The sequence below is a fragment of the Sminthopsis crassicaudata genome, chromosome 5 (assembly GCF_048593235.1).
Source record: "Sminthopsis crassicaudata isolate SCR6 chromosome 5, ASM4859323v1, whole genome shotgun sequence".
NCBI classification, from domain to species: Eukaryota; Metazoa; Chordata; class Mammalia; order Dasyuromorphia; family Dasyuridae; genus Sminthopsis; species Sminthopsis crassicaudata.
The window spans coordinates 140426058-140446478 of NC_133621.1; the positions used below are offsets into that span (position 1 = coordinate 140426058).

At 34.2% G+C, this 20421-nt stretch overlaps 1 protein-coding gene across 7 annotated transcripts in view; it reads left to right on the plus strand.

Moving 5' to 3' along the window:
* PNPLA8 (patatin like domain 8, phospholipase A2) overlaps positions 1-3257 on the plus strand; it is a 50407-nt gene extending 47150 nt beyond the window's left edge. For all 7 annotated transcript variants that reach the window (XM_074268302.1, XM_074268301.1, XM_074268298.1 and 4 more), the window contains exons 9-10: positions 961-1156; positions 2203-3257. In XM_074268302.1, the coding sequence (XP_074124403.1) occupies positions 961-1156; positions 2203-2477 (471 nt within the window). In that variant the 3' untranslated portion in view covers positions 2478-3257. The remainder of the gene's footprint in view (positions 1-960; positions 1157-2202) is intronic.
* Positions 3258-20421: the final 17164 nt, after the last annotated feature.

Here is a 20421-nt window from a genome sequence, read left to right on the forward strand (position 1 = left end):
ATCTTTTTCTCAGTTGATTTAGTTGCAGTTTATCTTTTATGTAGCTTGTTTGTACATAGTTGTTTACATATCTTCCCTTGTGGGTTTTGTTTGTTTGTTTGTGCTATATACTCAACACTTGGCACAATGCTTGGCACATAGTAGATGCTTAATAAACATTTTTTGATAGACTGATTTAGTGGGATTCAATGAGTTACTGATAATGAACACCTTATATAAAAATATAGGGAGAGATGTTCATTCAAGAAATTGAAAAAGACTCCATTGGTAGGAGTTAATTCATTGGGAAGCTCTCTAGACTAAAGAAATTTTTCAGCCAAAAAAAAAAAAAAACCCACCATAACATGTTTAATTTTGTTTCAGTGCCTAATAAATAATGTAAAATGAAATGCTTTTGCCTACTTGTGGTTTGTTATGCATCATTGGGTGTGAAAAATTGAAAATATGCAATTAAACAAAATTTTTATTTAGAAGCAGTTTTATGAGGGAAAAATGCTTTATTTGTTAGGATAACCTTACTTTTCTGTTAGTTAATCTTGTGTAGAATCTAAAATGACTATTAAAATGTGCCTTTTAAAAGTAATTCTTTTCATTTCAATAGTTTGAACAAAATATTGAGAGTGCTCCAGGATTAGTTCAAAGAGCTTTTGTAAATAGAAATGAAAGCCTAATAAGAAACATACTCATCAGGCCAGTAAATTTTCTCATCACTTATCTTTCTGTTGCATCTGTAGTGTTTGAAAAAGAGAGGCCAACAGAGAAATTCTTAGAATTATGCAAATAATTTTTCCTTCAAAACACTGTACTTGATAGGTTCCATTTATGATGTAACAGCCTGCTCAATCTTATTTCAGAATATTTTAAAGACATTTTTGCTGTTATGTTTTTTAATTATTTTATTTGTTAATATGTAAGTTTTATTTTCTCAAACATGTTTTGTTTCAAATTATTAACTTTCAGGATGGAGGCTTGCTTTTGAATAATCCTTCAGCTTTAGCAATGCATGAATGTAAGTGTCTTTGGCCAGATACCCCATTACAGTGTATAGTATCCTTGGGCACTGGGCGTTATGAAGGTGATGTGAGGAGCAATTTAACATCGACAAGCCTGAGAAGTAAACTGTCAGCTGTTATCAGCAGTGCTACTGATACAGAAGGTTAGTGCATATAATTTTCTGTATTTATTTTGTTCATGTTCTGATTCTGACATAAACTAGCTTTATGACTTTTAGGTAAGTCAATCTCTCAGTGATCCAGATCATTCTCTTACTACAGGTTACAAATCGGGAGTGTCTTTATGGAGAGTTTCTTAAGCTGATGATATTATAAACCTCACCAAAAAAAAAAAATAAATAAAAATTAAATAAAATGCAAAGTAGAAAAGGAAGAGGGGGAGCATAGGAGATGTCAGAGGGCTTGAGAGATATTTGAAGATTCTTACTAATAATAAGGCTTATGTTGTTTTTTTTTCCATGACCTGATTTCCTTCTGTGGGTTTACCTACACATCTCTCTATCCAGCCCTAGTCTTTTTTCCTGTGCTTAAATTCTATGTTATCAGTTATCTAATGGGCATCTCAAACTGGATGTCTAAATTAGGCATTCTAAACTTTACATGTTCAAAACAATTATTTCCTTGACCTTTTCCAAACTAGTGCCTTGTTCTACAACTCCTAACATATGTATGTATTGTCTCATTTAACAGACAATACTCGGGATTATTCCATTCTTTGTATTCTTTGTGCTGTCACACTGCCTGGTACATAGTAGGCATTTAAGCAAATACTTGTTGATAGATTAATACCTGAGAGAAATATGGATGAAAGGATTGCACAGAGTAGTGAGGGTCAGCAATTATGCTGAGATTTTAATGCATTTTGGATGTGAGGGACAGATTATACAAATGCCTGCTGATTTAATAATGTTATAGAGCAATCTGGAATTAAAATGTCATGAATTTCCAGTTTGCAACCTAGCTCATTTTATCACTCTAGTGTTTGCTTCTCTAAATTTATCTTATACATAATTGAAAATAATTACTGTTTAAAAAAAAAAAAGAAAATATTAAGAGTCCTTTCTGATGGTATTTATAATTGGAAAAAATAAGTTGGGGGGGAAATATGAATGGTGAAGTAAGCAGAACTTTACAGATCAGAAAGTAAAGGTAAAATTTTTAATTGTTATTTCTTTTTATTTTTAAACAGAAGTCCATATAATGCTTGATGGCTTTTTACCTCCCGACACTTATTTTAGAATCAACCCAGTAATGCGTGAAAACATACCTCTGGATGAAAATCGAAATGAAAAGCTTGACTTCTTACAATTGGAAGGGATTCAATATTTAGAAAGAAATGAGGAAAAAATGAAAAAACTCGTAAAAATATTAACTCAAGAAAAAACAACTCTACAGAAAATTAATGATTGGATAAAATTAAAATCGGATATGTATGAAGGTTTTCCATTTACATCTAAATTGTGAAGAAAAAAATGTGCATGCACCATGCTAAATGTGAAATCTATTCTAAAAGAGCTGTCCAATTCTATGGAAAACTGACACATAGGTATACAAATTAATTTTATGATATTTGTTCATTGTAGACTATGCTGGGAACAACAACAACAAGTACTTTTCCCAGACCAGCATGAACAGTTCAGGGTATTTGGTATAGAATTTATATTGGAATTAGGTTTTTCTGATGTTAATAATTATTTGAACTTTAGGAACTTACCCGTTGTACTACTTGGTTTTAGTAAACACAGTGATGTTTTTGTTTTTGTGAAGTTTTGAGATATATTAGTATTTGTGCCAAACAAGACACTGGAAATTATAATGCTCTAATTTTACTTTAAGGTATCATAATCATGTTGAATTTATTTGAATATTGTTTTGCGTTTGTTTTTAGTGGAAAATCATTTTTCCTAAGAATCTATTTTAGTACGTTTTTGCATTTCAGTTTAATAATTTCTTAATGGATGTATGAAAACAGACATTTGCTTCTGTTAGAGTCCTTTCACAAAAAATAAAATAACATTAAATACATAATTTTATCTCCTAAAATTTACTTATACCATCAGAGTTTGGTTCAAGAAATATATTACCAATCTACCAATACTTTTCTGAGATTTCAAAATACTGTATGTTATCTTTTCAAGATCACCTCCAGCTTTGTCCTTCATTGTTTGAGAAATTAACCCCTTGTACTCATAGAAGATAATATTCCTATCAAAATAAATTCTTTTAAGTAATCTGTTTCACAAAGGCTAATGTTATTTTTTTCAATGTTAGCAATATTCAGATGTTTTATTGGGGTCGGACTGATTCAAAGAAAAACAGAATTCAGTTATTAAATGAATAACAATTTACATTGATGCAACATTTTTAAGTTGTGCAGAGTTTACATGTTATCTCCAAAATACTTTAAAACAGCCTTCTGAGAGAGTTGATATATGTATGGTCCTCATTTTAGAGAGAAAATGGATTTCAGAGACATTGTGAATGACAATTAGTGAATGTCAGAAGTAGGAATTCACCCAGGTCCAAATTTTACCAGGAACCAATGATATAGCTAACTAAAATATAAAATATTTTTACTGGTAGTCAAAAATATCTCTGTTTTTCTCTTAAAATTTGCCTTGGAAATTTTATATTGGTTTAGAAAGCATACCCTGGGGAAAATTCAGGAGGGATAATTTGATTTATTAGGCTACAGTGTGAAACCCCAGGCTACTCCTTAGTTTCACTAAGTTGTTTAGCACCAATTTTACAATGCCACAAGAATAACCTGAAGCAAAGCAGACCCTAATACTTTCAAAGTGAAAAGCCCTAACCTAAAGCTATCTAAGTGACAATTTAGTCTGTATTATATATTTTCCTAAATTTTTTCTACAGCACTTTTGCCTAGTTCTCTCCTTGTCTCTATCACATTCTACCTTATATTTATTCAGTTTATGTGTATGAATGCATCTTCATTCTTCTAGTGGCCAAAAAAACATTGATGGGGTCTATGCCATTCTTTTCACCTTTACATTATTCATGACATGTCTTATACATAGCATATACTTAATTTTAATGAATTCTATTCATTTCATAATTACATAAAAAAGAAATTGCTCTACACTTTATCTGGACTGTGACATTACTAGGGGGAAAGGAACAATGATTTTCAATCACTAGTGTCTTAAACTTGGAGTTTTCCATCTGTGAGGTCTATCCTTTGTTCTAGTGCAATGATTTCACTTTTTCTAGTAGTTTAATGTCATAATTAGTAAACTTTTCTGGACTTTTAAAGAGCCACTTTAACTCTAGGCCTCAGCTTTTAGATCAACAAAATAAAAGTGTTGGCCCAATTCTAAAATGCCTATAATAGGGTGATACAGTTAACAAATTCTGCAAAGTAGGAGTGGAAAACTTGGAGATGGAACCTTGATGTCTTAAATTTGTTTTACACAAAAACAAATTACAAATGAGTTTCCAAGTATAAGAAGCAGAGAAGTATAAAAGTATTTTGGAAAAGCTAGAGGTCTTTTTAAATGAGATTTGTAAAAATATATTAAAAATAAAAACATTTATGATGCTCCAAAACATTAATGTTTTGTTCTCAACAAATTGTTCAGTGACATGCTTGGTCTGGGCCAGTTTGCCTTTAAGTACCTTGATGCCTTTAAGGAATGCCCACCCCCTCCTTTATAGGAGCTCATCTTACTGATTCTGGACTCAGTCCAAATGCCTTATCAGCTTTAGCACTCTGGCAACTCAGAATTCCTAAGCTTTAGTAACTCATCAACATATACATACATACATACATACATGTACATATATATATATGTATATATATATATATACATATATATATATACATATGAAATAGAATTTTGTTACTTCTAAAAATTTAACAAAACATAAAGGAAGGCTAGGTATGGTACACACCACTTATCCCTTCTATGGGAGAGACTAAGGTTGATATATGGATATGGATATGTGCAGAGTAGTGATCTTCTGTATTATCCTCATCTGTAATTTGGAGTTGGTTATTTAAAGACCTGAAGACTTAACCTGAGATGTCCCTAATTTTATAATGAGTCCAACCCTATCCTTTGTCCAGGAGCAGGTAGGATTTCCTCTCAGGAAGAGACAGATAAAAAGAAGGCTCTCTGACAAAAGGGTCATTGTTGAGTTTATGGATTTTTTTTTTTTTTTTGGAGTCATTAAAAGTAGGCTACGTTTTGTCTATGTGAGATAATTTGACTTGATATACAAATGAATTGTTGAGAGTTCCTCCAGCCCTACTTTTCTATGATAGCACATGTAGAGCAGGTAAAGAGAGGTAGCTCAGGCCTAAAAAGAACTATGGATTTAAAGTCAGGAGATCTGGAACAGAGCCCTGTCCCTGCAACTTTTAACAAGATGCATGTGCCCTGATGAACTTAGTTTTCTACATCTGTAAAATGGAGCTAATACTACCCTACCCACCTCAAAATGTTGTGAAGAGAGTACTTGGTGATACTTAAAGCATAATAGAATGATTAACTATTGTGTGTTGCAATGGAAAGGACTGGATTTGGAGTCAGAGGAGCTAGAGCATTTGCTGTAAAACCACCTTCCATGGTGGTTGTGAGGATCCAATGAGATTATGTTTGTTAACTCAGTCATTTCTCAGTCATGTCTTTGTTGACCCTGTTTGGGGTTTTCTTGGCAAAGATTTTAGAGTGGTTTGCCATTTCCTTCTGTAACTCATTTTATAGATGAAACTGAGGCAAACAGGTATAAGTGACTTATCTAGAATCATAAAGCTAGTAAGTATTTGAAGCTGCATTTGAATTCACAAAGATAAGTCTTTCTTATTCTGAAGAGGAAACCTGGAAACACTAAAAATCCTTGAAGTAGAAAATCTCCTTCAACTCTGCCTCTGTGAGGGACCCCACCCCCAGGGACAAACCTAATTATCTAGGTGGGGTCAGTTTAGTCCTAAAACTCATTTTGAATTCTATTTAAATTTAGCTCAGGCTCCTATTATAAAAGAGCCAATCTAAAATCCTCTGCTTGCAAAGGTTTCAAACATGCCAGCTATGCCAAGGAGCCTCTGTCCACAGGAATATTCTTTTCCAATGTCACCCTCTCTTTACTCTCACCTGTTTCCCTAACTAGACTTTATGCCTCTCTGTTGAGATTTCTAACCTGACTTCTCAATTCCCATAATAAACCTCTTTTATCAATCTAGGTTTTCGGGTCTGTAAATTCCTTTACAGTGAACCTCTGTGCCGGCAGAAGGGAGTCCCCAAAACTCCCTACCCTTGTGCCGAATCCCAAGGGATTGCAGGGGAGCCACCTCTCCTTTGGTTCTCTAAACCCCAAACCTGCCACTAGACCTTATCATTTAACTCCCTGACAACCAGAAACCTTAATCTCATTTTGGTTCCCTAAATCTAGATCTTATCAATTCCAAGCCTACTGTAACACTTAGCTACCTGAAGCCCTTAGCAAATACTTGTTTTTCTCCCTTTTAAAACTCTTACATTTAGATAAATTAATCTTTATCCATGCCAGTAAATGGACTCTGATTTAGTTAACCAATTGATTTTTTTTCATTTTTGAAATTTATACACACTTAAGGTTTGTAGTATTTTGAAGAATTCCTGATTGAAAAGGAATACTCATCTACCATATTCTCTGAGTTTTCATAACTACTACCCTAATCCAGACCCTCATCACTATAATAAATTCTTAACTGCCCTTTTAAATTTCTAACAGAAAACTGTTGTTGATGAAATCAGGCAAATTTTCTTCAAATCTGAATTCCTTCAAAATAATTTCATTCTAGATCCCTTTTTAAATATACAATGAATGTAATAATCATGTCCACTGTGCCTAGTGTTAGTCTAACTATTATTAATACAGATAGAGCAAAACCAGTGATATCTTTTTCTTCAAGATAATCTTTGGATAACGTATGATTGAATAGACATGGAAAATAAAAGTGAGCTGAAAACACAGCTCTGTAACTAAGCCTGAAGAATTTATCAAGTCATATGTAAGTCTACTGGTCTCATTCTCCTGCATTTTTTTTTTAACAAAGCAAGAAAAATAAGAGTATTTATTTAGATGACAGGTGGTGATATTTGTTAGATGATCTCTAAAGTTCTTTCCAGCTCTGTCTCCTATGAAATATCTCTAATTTTATAAGACTGGTTTGCATTGCTGTTAGGACTTTATTTCAGTATCTCTACCCCAACTAAAACTTGGACTCCATCCCTGGCTCTCCTTTCTCCAGTCCTTACCCTTCATTATCCACAGGTACTTACTTTCCTGTGAAGATTTCTATTCATTGTAACTTCCTTCAATCTCCTCTCCATGACATTTCCCCACTCTATCTAATGAAACTTTTTTATGTGTTCTCTTCTCCAGCTAGAATTTAAGCTCCATGAGGATAAGGACTATCTTACTTGCTTGTATTTGTATCCCAAGCACTTAACACAGTGCCTGCAAGATCTTAATAAATGCTCCATTGATTAATCTATCTAATGAAAAAAATAAAGCGATTCACTTACTGGCTTCACTAAAGTTCCATTACTTTGCTCCCTCATCATGGAATGGACATGTCTGTGAGTTTTCATGAGTATAAGAGAAGTATAAACCCTGGAAATGTCATACAGGCAAAATACTGCAAGTGCTCTCTACCAGAGCAATCTATTGTTTGAGGATTTGCCTAGCTAAGTTCAGAGAGACTCATTACCCAGCTTTGACTAAAAATTGATTGATTCATTTTGGCCATAGTCATGAAATTGCAATCTCTTGAATATTTCTTGAATTGAATTGCATCAGTAAAAGAATAAGGACCAATCAAAATAATGGAGCTCTTGAAAGAATTTCATGACCTTTAAAATGGCATTTGAAAAGCCAAGTTCCAACATAAAGTTACTCAATAAGAAATGTTTTAAAATGATCTGGATACTTAGGTAATCAAATGGCTCAGTGATCTTAATGAAAATGTTTCCTCCATTGATGTGGTCACAATCCATCCATGCCTTCTCATCCTTCCGCACTCTTGTCCTTGTCTTTATTCTTCTATATGTTATATATGTATAATGTCCTGGGGGCCTTCCTCTCTTTCACTAGCATTTATTTCTCTACATCCTTATGTATAACTTACACAAAGAATGTGAAGCCAGCCTTCATTAACATTAAAATATACTACCCATTGGATAAATCAAATCCATTTTGAAAGAAAAACCTTTGCTTTTCTTGCTTATTGCTTATTCTTGTCTCCTTTATTTGCCAAATTCAAGTATAACTGAGTAATTTCATCTGAATATTTTGGAGACTATGCCATTTATTTTTGTCAGGCTAAGGGATACAAAGGAGGGGGATTTCACTTAAAACATTTTGTTTTCTTCCTAGCAGAAGTTGACCACTATCCAAAATAAATTCAGAGGCCTACAGATGCTCCTAGAATTAATGTTTTATGTAGTTGTCCAAGCTTGATAAATGTGTCCCAGAAGTCACAGTATTTACTTTGTTCATTATATTCTAACTTCTATACAAGTTGTACAAATAGAAATACTGTATAACACTCCAAAATGCTAATTAATAAGGATCATTCCATTGATAAATATGTAATGTAGACTATAGTGCTCACTTGTATTACAAAAAAAAAAAAAAAAAAAAAAAGAAAGAAAAATTAACATAGACTCAATCTTACCTGTAATCAATGGAACTTTTGTACATGTACTTGTAAATTTTAATTTAATGGAAATTAAGGATGTTCCATGGTACAAATACAAATGAATATATATTCTCAAAGGAATATTCTGTGAAATTCCCTGAAGGCAACTAGCCAACAAGTTAGAAATCTCAAAGGCTTAATAGTCATGAAGATGGTAAGAAAAGCCTTCTTTTTTTCTGGAATGCTTTTAGATAGAGAGGATTCATTTCTTCCCCAATAAATAAATAGTCTAATTAATAAGTTAGAAATGAGAGAAGCTTGTGGTATGTGCATGTAGGTGTTTGAAGTGTAATAGTAATAACTGCAATTAGGTGTAGGAGTCTTGGTGCTCTAGCTTTCTACTAAAGGGTCTTTCTCGGCCCTGGACCCAGTCAAGAAAATAAGATTCAGTGCTAGAGGAGCCTGGCCTCTAGAGAGATGAGTCAAGCTCTTTTATTTTGCATTTTGGATCATTCTCAGCCCTTATCCCTCTTCACCTGCCCTCAACAGTTGATTGCACTGTACTTGATTCTCTCATCACTTTAGGTTTTGTGATATATCTGGTTGTCCTCCTATCTCTTTGACTGGTCCTCCTTATTCTTTCCTCATCTTCATCCAGGTTGTTCCTGCTTACCCATTAGTGTCCTCTAAGGCTTTGGATTGGGTCTTCTCTTCTTCCTCTATACTATTTCTTGTGATAATCTCATTTCACATGGATTCAATTATCTATATTCAGATGATTCTCAGGTCTATTTATCCAGCCTCAAACTTTTTCTTGAACTCCAATGCGTATCCTGCTGATATCTTACAGTCAATTTGTCTAAGACTGAGCTTTCTCTCCAACCCCTTCTTTTTATCTTTCCAATTATTATTGAACGCATCATCCTTTTCTCAGTTCTCCGGGCTTGCAACCTTCTCATCCCTAGCCAATCTGTTGCTAGATATTGTTGATTAGACCTTCATAACATGTCTCATATATATTTCCTTCTCTGCCACCACTCTTGTGTAGACCTTATTCATTTTACACCTGGACTACTGCAGTAGCCTTCTGATTGGTCTTTCTGCCTTATGCCTCTTCCCTCCCTACTCCATCTTTCATTCAGTTACCAATGTGATTTTCCTAAACTTCAAATCTGACCACAACACTCTCTTATTTTATTAAATTCCAGTGATGACTTATTATTCCAGAATTAAATATAAAATCCCTTGTTTAGCTTGTAAAGTCTTTTTATAACCTAAGCCCTTCTTACCTTTCCAGTCTTCTCTACAACATTTTAAGAATGGAAAAATTCATGAGCCATCTCTCAATGAAGTCAGTTTTTAGATAAAGGTCATGCAGCAAGAACTGCATCAGTATTTAAATCCTTTCCATCTTGGAATCTGCCAAAGCTTATGCTGTGCTGGCATTAGTTTTGTGGAACTCAGGGTCACCTCAAGTGTCCCAGTCAGAAACCTCTTCATGGAGGTTTCTCTTTCACATTACTTTTTCTTCATATTTTTATATTTTAAAAATAAATTTAAATTATTGAAATTTTCAATTTAGGTAAAGTTTTAGGTCCCAATCCAAAGAGAATGTTTCCACCCTTGTTTTTGGCAATTGTGAAAGGGTAAAATGATGAGTAAGACATAGCTTACTGGCAGTATTTCAAGTCACTGAAGTCAAGAGAAGAAAAAACAAACTTAGGGGGAAAAAAAGCCAATTCAAATCATTCCCACTTTCCATTAAGAAAAGAAAATCTTAATTAAAACTGTTGACTCAATCAAACCAAAATCATAACATGTGCAATTAAGAATGATTCATGTCAAAAAGTGGATTCCTGGAATTGGGCGAAGATGGCAGAATAAGGCAGAAAATTACCCCACTCTCCTAAATCCACACCCCAATTACAAGTCAGTGTAAAACAGTGTTGTAGCCTAAGACAATTTGAGACAGGAAAAGACTAACTTCCCAGGGTGATAGAGTGGTGAAGTGTAGAGATCTGCTGAGTTAACAAATTGCAAACCCTGGGCGCAGCCATACCTGCAGCCACCTTAGCTTCCAGAGTTCCATACACCCCCACTCCCTCACCTCTGCCCCCATCCTAATGGAAGAAGGCGCTGGCCCTCAGCTGGCACTGGACTGGGATCTAAGTGCATTGACCAGACAGAGTCTCAGTTTGGGATTCAGGAGAGCAAGAGCAGAGTCCCTGGTTTTAATTCCAGGGCAGAAGAGTGAGCTGATGCTCCAGGCCTCTGAAGTGACCACAGGGAACAAGAACATTTGGAAGGAAAAGGACTAGAGGTCCTGCTCAAGATTCAGGGGCAGAAAAAAGTACTGAAGTCACTCATGGACCAAGGCTTGAACTAGAGGGGCAGGGACTACTTCTGGCCTTGGTTCATAAAACATTGTACAAACCAGAATTCAGAAAACAACAGTATGAAAAACTTGAAACTTGAAATATTAGTTCCCACACCCCTAGAGCAGACCCTAATGTAAAGTTGGGCAAGAAATAGGCCATTTAAAAAATGAGTAAACAACAGAGAAAGAACCCAACATAGATAGCTAATGTGATTCTAGATCAGGGGGTTCAACCTCAGAAGAAAACAATGAAGTAAAAACAGTTACCTAAAAAGCTTCAAAGAAAAATATAAAATGGTGACAAGCCTCAAACGAGTTCTTCAAAGGGCTTAAATATACTTTAATAATCAAATAAGAATTAAGGAAAAAATTAAGATGAAAGAAAATTGTAAAGAACTCAACTAATTGGAAAAGGAAATATAAAAATTTACAGAAGAAAATAATTTCTCAAAAATTAGAATCAGGCAAGAGAAAGCTAATGACTTCATAAGACATTAAAATAAAAATCAAAAGAATTAAAAATAGAAGAGAACATGAAATATATCTTTAGAAAAACAACTGAACTGGAAAGCAGATTAAAAAAAGGCATAAAAATTCTTAGACCATTTAAGAGTTGTGATTTAAAAAAAAAGTATAGATATTATACTTCAAGAAAGTAAGGCAATTTGTAAAGAAGTTTTAGAACTAGAGGGTAAAGTACAAATTGAAAAATAGGAAAGCATAAAATTTGGAGAAAATATAGATAGCTTCTCAAATAAAACCTCATCTCAAATATATAGAGAATGCTATGAAATTTATAAGAACATGAGTCATTTCTCAATTTTTAAATGGGCAAAGAAAATGAACTGGCAGTTTTTGGAGGAAGAAATTAAAGCTACATATAGTCATGTGAAAAAAATATCCTAAATGCTCTACATCAATATTGTTTAGAGAAATGCAAATTAAAACAACTTTGAGATACTATTTCACACCTATAAGATTGGCTAACATGATAGAAGGGGAAGATGATGTTAAGATGATGTGAAAAAACTGGGACACTAATACATTGTTGGTGGAATTGTGAACTGATTCAACCGTTTGGGAAAGCAATCTGGAATTATACTCAGAGTTATAAAATGTATATAATTTGGTTTTAGAATAGCATGAAAAAAATTGCATGAAATAATGCAGTGAAACAAGCAGAATCAAAAGAACATTTTATATAATAATGATGATATTATTTGAAGAATAACTGTGAATGGCTAAGCTATTCTTAATAATATGATCATTCAAATCAACTACAAAGAACTTATGATGAAAGAGGTTCTCTACATCCAGAAAAAGAACTAATATATCATTGTCAAATGTTGGCCTTTCTAGTACAGGATTGGGAGGGAGGGAAGGAGACATCTTTGAACTCAAAATGTAAATACACATATACACACAGACATATATATACATATCAGAATAACTCATGCCCTTGCCTTGGTCTTTGTTTTATTCTGAACTAGATGATTTTATCTATGGAAGTTCTTTTTTATAAATAAATTTCTCCACCATTGGGGAAATATTTGGAAAATAATCTTAGTTGTCCAAGTTACTGAAGTGTTGAGTTATTTGGGATTTTAGGATTATTGATAGGGAATTAGAAGAGTAAATATATCTGATTAAGTCTTCTTGTTTCACAGATGAGAAACAGAGGCACTGGAAGTTAAGGAACTTCTCCCTGATAACATAGTAAATGGAAGAACCAGGATTTAAATGCAAGTTCTCTTACTGAAACTCAGAATTCTTACAACTACACCATACTATTTCTATTCATACTTACCCACAGTCAAAAAGTTATGTGCCTCAGATAGGGTATGAATCCAGGTCTTCCTTCCCCACCCCCATGCCTCCCACCCAGATCTTCCTTAAGCCAAAATCAGCCTTTTGATATATTTTTCTTCTTGTTCTCTCTCTCTAGTCTGGCCCTATACCACATGACTATTGTTACATGAACTTTACAAATACCAATAGTTTGTCTTTATTCCATTTTGTGATATTGTTCATACTTTCATTTTGAACAATTCTTTGTTTATAAAATGGAATTGAGAGTCAGAAGTAAAATTCTTCCTATTAGAGATTAAATTTAGTAAGGATGCATTGCTTTTAGCAAGTCAAGTCAGGTCCTCACAAAACTAAGAGTTTTGGTGGAATTAGGGTCTATTGAAGACCGGGAAATTTCTAATTATTATTGCATGACTGCCACATTTATTGTAAGTAAACTGCAAGGGTTGATATTTTGATATTTTGGAATGTACATACGTTTTTAGTTCAGAATTCACTAAATCCTTACTCATCTTAACATGCCCTTGAATATCAACTTACTTTCCTATTCTTTATTTTGGATTATGTGAAGAATATATAATTCTCAAAAGTAAAAGTAGAAGAAGCAATGTAACCTAAGATAACTTGTTTTTTGCTTAATATGTAAAGCAAACAGTCATTTATATATGCAGAAAGGGTCAAATAAAACAAATGAATTTCATTATTTTAGTGACTTTTGATTGATTAAAGAGATTGTATTATATTTTGTAATAAGAGCATAAAATTAGCTTTGATGTCAAATTTATTCAATTAGCATGCTCTATATGGTAACCTGGTTATTTGCTGATTTTCAGAAATATTTCAAGGTCTTTGTAGCTGCATATAGCCAGTTTACTCATAATTCTAAAGAGTAGTTTTCACTGATTTGTGGATTTGAAGGTTGAGAACCTACATGCAAATTCTGTCTCTGCTACTTATAGTTTATATAATTGTGGGCAAGTCATTTCAGAGCCTTAGTCTTCTTTATTAAAATAATAAAGGAGGTAGCCTAGATGATCTCTAATTTTTCTCCCCACTCTAAATTTTATATTCTTCTTAAAAACAAACAAACAAACAAACATCATGTACTTGTAAGAGTACTAGCCTGTGAAGCCTGTAATCCTATAAAATCTAAGAACTTCATCTTTTTGTGACATGATGCCTCTTGGCAGTCATAAAGCCCATAGATCTCTTCTCTGAATAATGTGTTTTAAATGCATACAATAAAATCATAGAGTTCTATAGAAAACCAATTATTTTGAAATAAAGATTTCATTTTTATCTCATCCAAATTCAGATACCTTAGACATCTGTGGGACCCAGAATAAGAATCTTTTCCTAAAACAACTTCCTCATTAGTGGAATAGTATGAAATTCTGATTCCCAAAAAGGGGGAGTCAATATATATTTGGGTACCTTAGACATAATGCTAATATTTTCTTGACTTTGAGATATTTGGGGAAATGTTGTTTTTGTTTATTCATTAAGAGGCATGAGAATAAAAGAAGAAGAATTTCTCTTTGGGTCATAAAAGATTCAAAATAATAAATGTGTATGCTAGCCCTTCATATGTGTAAGTTTAATCTCCCTTATAAGATTGTGAATTCCTAGATGGAAGGAACAACAATATTTGCTTCTTCCTAAGAGCCTCTAAAACAACATTAAATATATAAAAGACACACTATGAGTAAAATATAGTGTGTAAGATTGGACTTAGCTGAGTTTATCTTACCCCTAAGAATGAGGGAAAATAACAAAACAATGATCTTTTCTCCTGTCAGAGTACATTAAAATTTGTCTTCTTGTACATATTTTTTTCAAAAAAGCCATTTATAATAAAATTGAGAATGGATATTGTTGGTTATACAAAAAGAACCACGAACAAGATTGCTTTGCACAAAGCATTATGTTACTATCAACTATTTTGCAGGAAGATAAAAATCATACATGGCTTATAAAGCCTTTAATTTCCTTTGATTCCCATACTTTTAATCAGTGTTTTTGCATACTTTTAGCTCTTATTGGCTGACATGAATCCATTGAAAACTGAAAGGGTTGGGTTTCTCAGATAGACACAAAGAGCTTCTTTAATCTTTGTTTTCTATCTTTTTTTTAAAAAAAATTAGTTTTATTGTTGCATTTGCTTTTATATCATAGTTGTTTCTAATGTAGTTTATCCTCTTTCCCAAACGATGGGCCTTCCCTCATTCCCTCAAAAAATAGGTGAGCAAAATCAACAAGTGACCTCATCTGATAATATATGCAACATTTTGTACCAGTAGAAATCACTTCTGTATCCCAATTTTTATTCTTCTCGTTAATCAGTCATTTTTCAGTTATATCCAATTCTTCATGACTCCACTTGGAATTTTCTTAGCAAAGACACTGTAATGGTTTGCCATTTCCTTCTCTAGTTCATTTTTATAGATGAGAAAACCAAGGCAAACAGTTACTTATGTAACTTGCCCAGGGTCACACAGCAAGTAAGTGTCTAAGGCTGGATTTGAACTTCTTGAATCCAGTCACTCTATCTGCTGTACTATCTGTACCAAAAATGGGGTGGGGTACATTTCCTCTTCTCTGGTATCAAGATTAGTCATCATAGTTATGCAGCACTTAGTTTTATTTTACTACATTTTCAATTCATATAATTATATTTTGTGTATGAGTATGTATGTATATGTATGTGTGTATGTGTTTGGGGTATAGGTGGTAGGAAGGTAGGTGGGAGTGGACTACATCCACTTGAAGTCAGGAAGATCTGAGTTCAGATCCCATCTGGAATACTAGTTGTGTGGCTGGCCAAGTCACTAAAGCCACTCTTAGTCTCAGTGATAAAAATAGCCCATATATACAAAACTTTGCAAATGTACATGCAACTTTAATAGTACTATATAACTACTAGATATTGTTGTTGTTGTTATCCATTCTGCATAAGTTCATTTCTTGCAGTTTTAATTTCCTTTTTCTCTCAATTCTCCCATCACAATATGCTTGACACAGTTTGTAGAGACATTCCTCTAGGATGGAATTTTACTTTACTTATAATTTTAATGTTTTATTGTATCTTTTTCTTCCACAAAAAGGTTACTCTTAATATTTTAGTATATATGGGGACTTTTTTTCTTTCTGTGTTTGACTTCCTTGAGGTATATGCCCATTAAGGAAATTTCTAGGTCAAATGGTCTGAACTGCATAGATATTTTCCCTACATTATTCCAGAATATTTGGACCAGTTTATAACTCCACCAAACCATGTATTAGTGTGCCTACATTCTTGCAGCTCTTCCAACATCTGTTTTCTATCTATCTGCCTGGTTCCTCTTAAGCCTTTTTTTAGTTTGTACTCTGACATTACAATCTCCAAATGCCCAACAATGAACTCATCATCTCTTCTCCAAAACCTGTCCCACTCTTTAACTTTTCTATTTCACAGTCATTTTCTCAGTCATCCTGTCAGCCCATTCCTCTTCTCTCTTATCCCTCAAACTTAATCCATAATTAAATCCTGACACTCTTGTTGCTGTATCACCTCTTCTGGTCTTCCTATTTTCACTTCAACTACCCTATTTCTAGCTTTCAAATAATCCTTTGCTTGGGTTATTATAACAATTTCCCAATTGGTCTTGTGACTTCTAAATATTTCCATCTTTAATCCATCCATTACAGTGAAGTCTGTGTAATATTTATTCCTAATAGTTTATTCTAACATGTCATTTCCTTTTTCTTTTTCTGCCTTCACCATCTGTAATTCTGAAATTCCTCTATGTGAGTGTAAGCTCTGATTTTTCCCTGACCACTTGTCCTAAATCTATCCTTCATACTCACGCTCACAACCTTCAGTTATTCCAATGATTTCTTAGATCACTACCCCTTCCTTTGGCCTCATCTTTCTCCTCATGAACCTATACTTAAGTATAAGTTGTCTTTGCATTGTCTAGTACCCTTGAATTCTTGGTCATCATCTCCTTTCACTGCTCATCCCTACCCAAACTTCAACCCTAGGTCAACCCATCTACATTCCCTGCTCCTTTTTTCTCTAGCTCTGATGGAAAAATCCATACAACCACTGAATAGATCTAAAACAAACAGATATCCCTATTGAATGCCAATCCTTTGAGACTCTACTCCATTCCCCATTCCTTAAGTCTATTCCAAATTTTCTCTCCTAGAACCTCTATTCCACTACTTACCTCCTCCTTCTCCACAAAAAGACCTTTTCTTATACTTACTCTAAAAATTAAGACCAACTCCTCTCCAATATTACTTCACATCTCTCTGGCATCATTCTTCTTTCCCTATCCCCTACATTTCTTCCTTCTTTGCTTTAGAGCTCAGAAGAAGAGGTGTCCTTGTCATTATTAAGCCTTTCTACTTCTGCCCTTGATTTCCTTCTCTCCCAGCCTCCCCTAGGAAATTATTCTTTTGACCATCTTTTCTATCTCTCTAATTTTTAGCCCCTCTTTATTCACTGCCTTCTTCTCTATTATTTTACAACTCTTTCCCATCCTTAAGAGAAAACCACAATTGACATTGTCATCTTCTCAAGCCATCATCTTATATCCATTTTATAGATAAGGCTTTAAAAAAAAGCTGTTTATAGTCAATTCTTCTATTTTCTCACCTCCCAATGACTTCTCAGTCCTTTGAAATATAGCTTTTCACCTTTCTATGTAATTGAAATTACTCTTTCTAGTTACCAATGATTTTTTAATTAACAAAATCCAATAACTTTTCTCAAATGCCAACCTTATTGCCCTCATAGCCACTGCTCAGCACAGCAAGTATTTAATAAATGCTGGTTAAGTTGACTTTACAGTTTTTGACACTATTGACGGCCTCCTCTCCCTAGATATTCTCTTTCTTTGAGTATTCAAGATGTTAGATCTCCTCACTTTCTTTCTACCTATCTCATCAATTCTCACTTTTCTTCTATGAGTCATGATTCATGCTTTATCACATATGGGTGATTATATCCTAGGGACTCTGTCCTAAGTCCATTTCTCTTCCTATCCTTCTCTCAGTAAACTCCTTAGTGTAAGGATTCAGCTATCATATCTAGGCAATTGATTTATATCCTCAGTCTCTTGACCTCTATTCTTATATCACCAACTATTTATTGGAAATTTTGTATATATCATAGACATCTCAAATTAAGTGTTATCTCCCCTCCTCCAAAAATAAATTCTTTTCTCTATTTTTTAAAGGCATTGCCCATATGGAATTTTGTCATTGAAATTCACAACCTCAAAGTCATTCTCAACTCTTCTCTCCCTCTCACCCATCTTATCACTTGCTAAATCTTTTCCATTTTACCTTCATGATATTTCTCAATTTGTCCTCTTTACTCAAATGGCAACAGCAGGCTTATCATTTCTCATCTGGACCATTGCAATAGTTTCTTGCCTCTGGTATTTCTTCCTCCCAATATATGTTCTATACAGTTTGCTAAGCTGATGTTCCTAAAATAGAAGTCTGATAAGTAAAGGAAAAGAGATCTTCCTTTCTTAAGAAACATCATTGATTCCCTTTTGCCTCTAGGCTAAAATACAAAATCCTATTTTGATTTTAAAGCCCTTTACAATCTCATTTAGGTCTATCTTTGCAAGCATGTTGAACAATATTTTCCTTCACATATTTTGTGTCTGCAAAACTGGCCGCCTTCCTGGTGTGTGTGTGTGTGTGTGTGTGTGTGTGTGTGTGTGTGTGTGTGTGTGTGTTATACATGAAATTCCAACTCCTGACTCCATGCCTTGCATAACCTGTTTCCTCATGTCTAGACTGTACTTCCTCCTCTCTACTTGCTTCAATGAATCCATAGCTTCCTTCAAAATTCAGATCAAATACCACCTGCAACTTTATTTTGTATTTACTTTTCTGATTATATAAGAATCTTCAGAGCAGGGACTATTTCATTTTTATCTATGTGATAAGCCACTGACATATCATATGTACTTAACTTGTTGAATGATTTCCTGAATAAAGTATGAACTCCTTATCCTGGCATTCATGGCCTTTCACAAACTTACTTTGAACTACTTCCCCAAACTTATTTCATACCATGTCCCTTCAGGGACTGACAGTACTATTCACCTGTTGTTTTTCAGTCATGTCTAATTGTTCATGACCACATTTGGAGTTTTCTAGGCAAAGATAATGAATGGCTTGCCATTTTCTTCTCTAGCTCATTTAACAGATGAGGAAACTAAGACAGACAGGATTAAGTGACTTGCCCAGGGTCACACAACTTGTAATTGCCTGAGATCAGATATGAATTCAGAAAGATGAGTCTTTCTGCATCTACATCCTGAACTCTCTCCCCTGGGCCATGTGTGGCCTTGACCAACCTCTGTTCTTACTTCTCTCATCTCTGTATTCTTATTCATAGTTTTTGTCTTTACCCACTGAAATCCTACCTTTTTCTCAGCTCCATTGCCATCTTTTCTATGAACTCTTTCTTGATTCCCTAGTTAAGAATGGTTTCTCCCTCTTCCTTAAACTTCTGATAGTTCTTTAAACTTAAAACATCTAACCTTAAATTAATGATTGATTAACTCATTTTGATGATGAGGATCCTATTTCTATGGCATCCTAAAGTAGCTAATATACTTATACATTTAAGCTACTAAAGCTGAAAACTTCACCAAGACTTTTGGGGCAGCCTGTCTTGTGCTTTAAGTTTGCAAAGCACTTTATAAACATATATATTAGCTGACCATCACAACACTTTTATAGATAAATCAGGGTGGCATAGTGGAGAGTCAATCTCCAAGTTAAAATAGCCTAGATAAGAATACTGCTTCTGATGCATACTGGCTGCTGAGTGAGCTTCTGTAAATCACTTAACCTCCCAGTACACCTAGTCAAGTGGCTGGGAGTATATGTTTCAGAGATACATGACTACATGACAGAGGGGTTTTCCTCGTGAGGAACTGTTAGGTTCTTACTAAGTGCTAATGAGATAATGAGATATTAGGTTCTTACTAAGTGCTAAGTTGGTACTTGACAATTCTCTAGTTCCGGCCATGACTGGGAGTTTTACTTGTGAATTTCTGGGGAAGAGCTTGCATGCTTAGGAGGAGCAAGTTCATTGGTTGAAGTAATTTTTCCCAGAAGCCCTTGCATTATCCCACGCCCATTCTCTGGGAGGATAAAAGAGGGAAGTCACTACTCTGGACGAGAGTTAACGGCAACTTTCTGGAGACAACGGTTCTCTACAGAAAGAAGAATCTATCTGAGAGATTTGAGTTGACACAGCAGATCTCCTCCCAGAGAGCGATCGGCAGCTTCTGGAGACAACAGCACGTTACATATTGGCATCTACAACGTGGGGCAAGGACTCTTGCTTATCCTGACAAGGACTTATTCTGAGCCCTTCAGAGGAGCTAGACAGGACCATAGCACTCTGCCCTGCGCCAAACTTCATCATTACTATCTCTATTTCCTTTGTTTTATAGATTTTTTTTTTTTAATGCAGTCAACCGAAACAGCTTATTCCTTCAAAATACTTTTAAATTCTGGCTTATCAAGTGTTTTAATAGGTCAACAAGAAAAGAAAT